This window comes from Triturus cristatus, chromosome 3_1, assembly GCF_964204655.1.
Source record: "Triturus cristatus chromosome 3_1, aTriCri1.1, whole genome shotgun sequence".
Taxonomy (NCBI): domain Eukaryota; kingdom Metazoa; phylum Chordata; class Amphibia; order Caudata; family Salamandridae; genus Triturus; species Triturus cristatus.
The window spans coordinates 1,079,386,844-1,079,389,996 of NC_140583.1; the positions used below are offsets into that span (position 1 = coordinate 1,079,386,844).

General features: G+C 38.2%; 1 protein-coding gene across 1 annotated transcript; it reads left to right on the plus strand.

The window, feature by feature from the left end:
- The first annotated feature begins 369 nt into the window (after nucleotides 1-369).
- On the plus strand, nucleotides 370-2,856 carry LOC146861559 (zinc finger MYM-type protein 1-like). The gene has a single exon (XM_085646252.1). The coding sequence runs from the start codon at nucleotides 370-372 to the stop codon at nucleotides 2,854-2,856; it is 2,487 nt and encodes an 828-aa protein (XP_085502378.1).
- Nucleotides 2,857-3,153: the final 297 nt, after the last annotated feature.

Here is a 3,153-nt window from a genome sequence, read left to right on the forward strand (position 1 = left end):
ACCAGCTGTGTGCTTTTGTTTCCCTCCGTTGTATTTACTCTGGGGGCCCAGCAGGAGCTAAATTATATCTATGCCCGCAAGCACTGCACTGCTCAAAAAATGTACCTCGCCGGCGAGTTGCCACGCTATGACAGTTGGGACGTGATGTGACGCCCCCCTCCGTATGGTCATCAATGTACAGAATGGTCAGATAACAAGACAGTGAGGGTTACAAGGTCTAGGAGTCGCATGCCCTTCTTAGCTCACTGTATTTTATTGCAATTTAAACAGGGAAGACTACAAGCTAACATTTTAAAATGGATGTATTTATCCGTTATTCTTTTTATTATGAATATCTTTCTTTTTCTTATTCTTTCAAGCTTACTTAAGATGAAGCGAATAAAACCAAGTGGTGCAGCCTTTAGAAAAATGAAAAAGGCCAGAGAGGAACAATTAAAAAAGCATGAAGGTGCACTACTGAAATACCTCAGTCGCGAAACAGAAACTCCTAGTACTACTACTACTGTTACTGAAGCAATTTCCGAATCTGAATTCCAACCATCATCAAAGTCAAGTGATCCTTCAACTTCAACAAGTGATAAGGGGTGCAACCAACAAGAAATTCCAGCTGTTGACTTAAAAGATGTTGGTCTTTGGCCAAGTAGGATTAAAGATGACACGCGTATCTTACTGGTAGGACAAGGGGCGTCTGTGGTTCAACATCTAGATTCTGATTTTGGTGAAGTCATTCGTGAGGGTGCTTTAATCAAAGGACGAACCAGAAAACTTACACGCGAGTGGTTTTTTCAAACTCTGCCAAATAATGAAAAAATGTTGAGATCGTGGTTGGTGTACTCTCCTTCCAAGAAAGCTCTTTACTGCTTTTGTTGCAGACTATTTGCAGACAGAAGTCATTCAAATTTTGATTCTACAGATGGATTCAACACGTGGTGGCAACTCAATCCTAAAATTTGCGATCATGAATCTAGTGTGGCCCATGTTCGATGTTTCACACAATGGAAGGAGTTGGAAATTAGAATCCGATGTGGAGCAACAATTGACAAAAAGGCACAAGAACAAGTTGAAAAGGAAGTAAAGAAGTGGAGGGAGATACTTTCAAGATTGTTGGATATCATTAGATTCCTAGCTAAACAAAATTTGGCTTTACGGGGTCACCGAGAAGGAATTCATTGCAAGACTGATGATGAACCTGAATCAACAGGAAATAGAGGAAATTTTCTAGAATTGGTTCATTTGTTGGCCAAATACGATCCAGTGCTACGTGAGCATACTGTAAGAATTAAGCTGGGGAAAAAGTATGCTAAATCCTATATGTCGCCTACTATCCAGAATGAGTTTATAGAACTTTTGGGAGAAAAAGTAAGAAGCAAGGTTATCGAGCAAGTGAAAGAAGCTAAGTATTTTTCTATGATATTCGACAGCACCCCTGATATTTCTCATAAGGATCAGACGAGCCAAGTTTTACGCTATGTTATGATCAATGGAAATAAAGTGATGGTTGTGGAATCATTTGTCGATTTCCTTGAAACAAAAGGTAAAACCGCTGAGAATATTTCAACTATGATTTTGCAGAATTTAGAAAGCAACGGAATTGATATTCAAAATTGTAGAGGACAAGCATATGATAATGCTGCTGTGATGGCTGGTCAACATACTGGCGTTCAAAGACGCATCAGGGAAATTAATGGAAAAGCAGAATTTGTCGCATGTACAAATCACTCGCTGAATTTGGCTGGTTTACATGCAGCTTCTGTTGCTGTGAATTCTGTGACCTTTTTTGGAACTGTGGAGCGTTTGTTCGTGTTTTTTTCTTCCTCGACCCATCGCTGGGATATTCTGACTTCAGTCACTGGCCAAAGTGTCAAACGTGTAATAGAGACTCGGTGGAGTGCACGGGGAGATGCTGTGAGTGTTGTAAAAAAAAATTACTCAAAAATCTTAAGTGCTGTAGAACGTTTAACTGGTGAAGAAGAAAATAGAGTTACCAGGTCAGATGCTGGTGTGCTGCTTGTTGCTTTACAATCTTTTTCCTTCCTGTGCTTTCTTGGCCTGTGGGAATCCGTCCTTGTTGAAATTAACGACACTCAGGTCTACCTCCAAACCAAAGGATTGAATATACAACAATGTGACATAAAACTCAATGCTTTAAAAGCATTTCTAACTGAAAATAGGTGTGAATTAGTTAACAATTCAGTAGCTTACGCCAAAGAAATTTGTGATGATCTTGGGATAGTCATGGATCGTCGGTGTAGAAAGAAGAAACTAATGGCAGGTGAAGAATCACGAGATGCTGAATTGACATACGAAACTGAGTTGAGGAGAGAAATGTTTTCTTCACTGGACAGAGTGATCCAAGAAATCACCACAAGATTTCAACAACTTCATGTTCTTGCTGAAAAATATGCTTTCCTTACTCCATCGAATCTTTTGAATGACAAATACGAATGTCAATTAAATCATTATCATGATGACATTAATGAGGAAGAGTTCCTCGTTGAGAGAAAAAGACTTCAGAGTTTTATTTCTGTTGCTGCTACGCAACACGAAACAGAGACCTGGAAGGACAGTCCCCTTGAACTTTTGCAGTTTATTCTAAAATACAGTCTTGAGAACTCCGTTCCAAATATTGTAATACTACTGCGAATTTTCCTCACAATTGCTGTAAGTGTTGCTGGTTGTGAGAGAAGTTTTTCTAAATTGAAATTGATTAAGAATTACCTAAGATCTACAATGAGTGCCTTACGTTTAAGAAATCTTGCCATACTGTCTATAGAACAGCAACTGAGTGATGAAGTAGACTTCGACGATGTCATTGATGATTTTGCCAATAGAAAAGCAAGAAAAATAACATTTTAGAATGTTGGATTTACGTTTTACTTGAAAATTAAACATAGTGTTTTCATTTACTTTCCTATACATCATTTTGAATTTTTGTTGGTTTTTTTTTGTGTTTTTTTTTCAACTCTTTATTTAACTTGGAGAAACCTTGGTCATGTGATACAGCTCTGCACCTTACATTTTCTTTCTGCACCAGTTTTAACACATGTCAGTACATAAGTTCCAACTAAGCGGGTAATGTTACAATATATGCAATGCACTTCTTAAACTGTACAGTGGTCTTCTGTTTTGTTGTATTTTTGGTGCGTATTAAGA

Coding starts and splice junctions, on each gene's coding strand:
- LOC146861559 (XM_085646252.1), top strand. CDS start 370: ATGAAGCGAATAAAACCAAGTGGTGCAGCCTTTAGAAAAATGAAAAAG.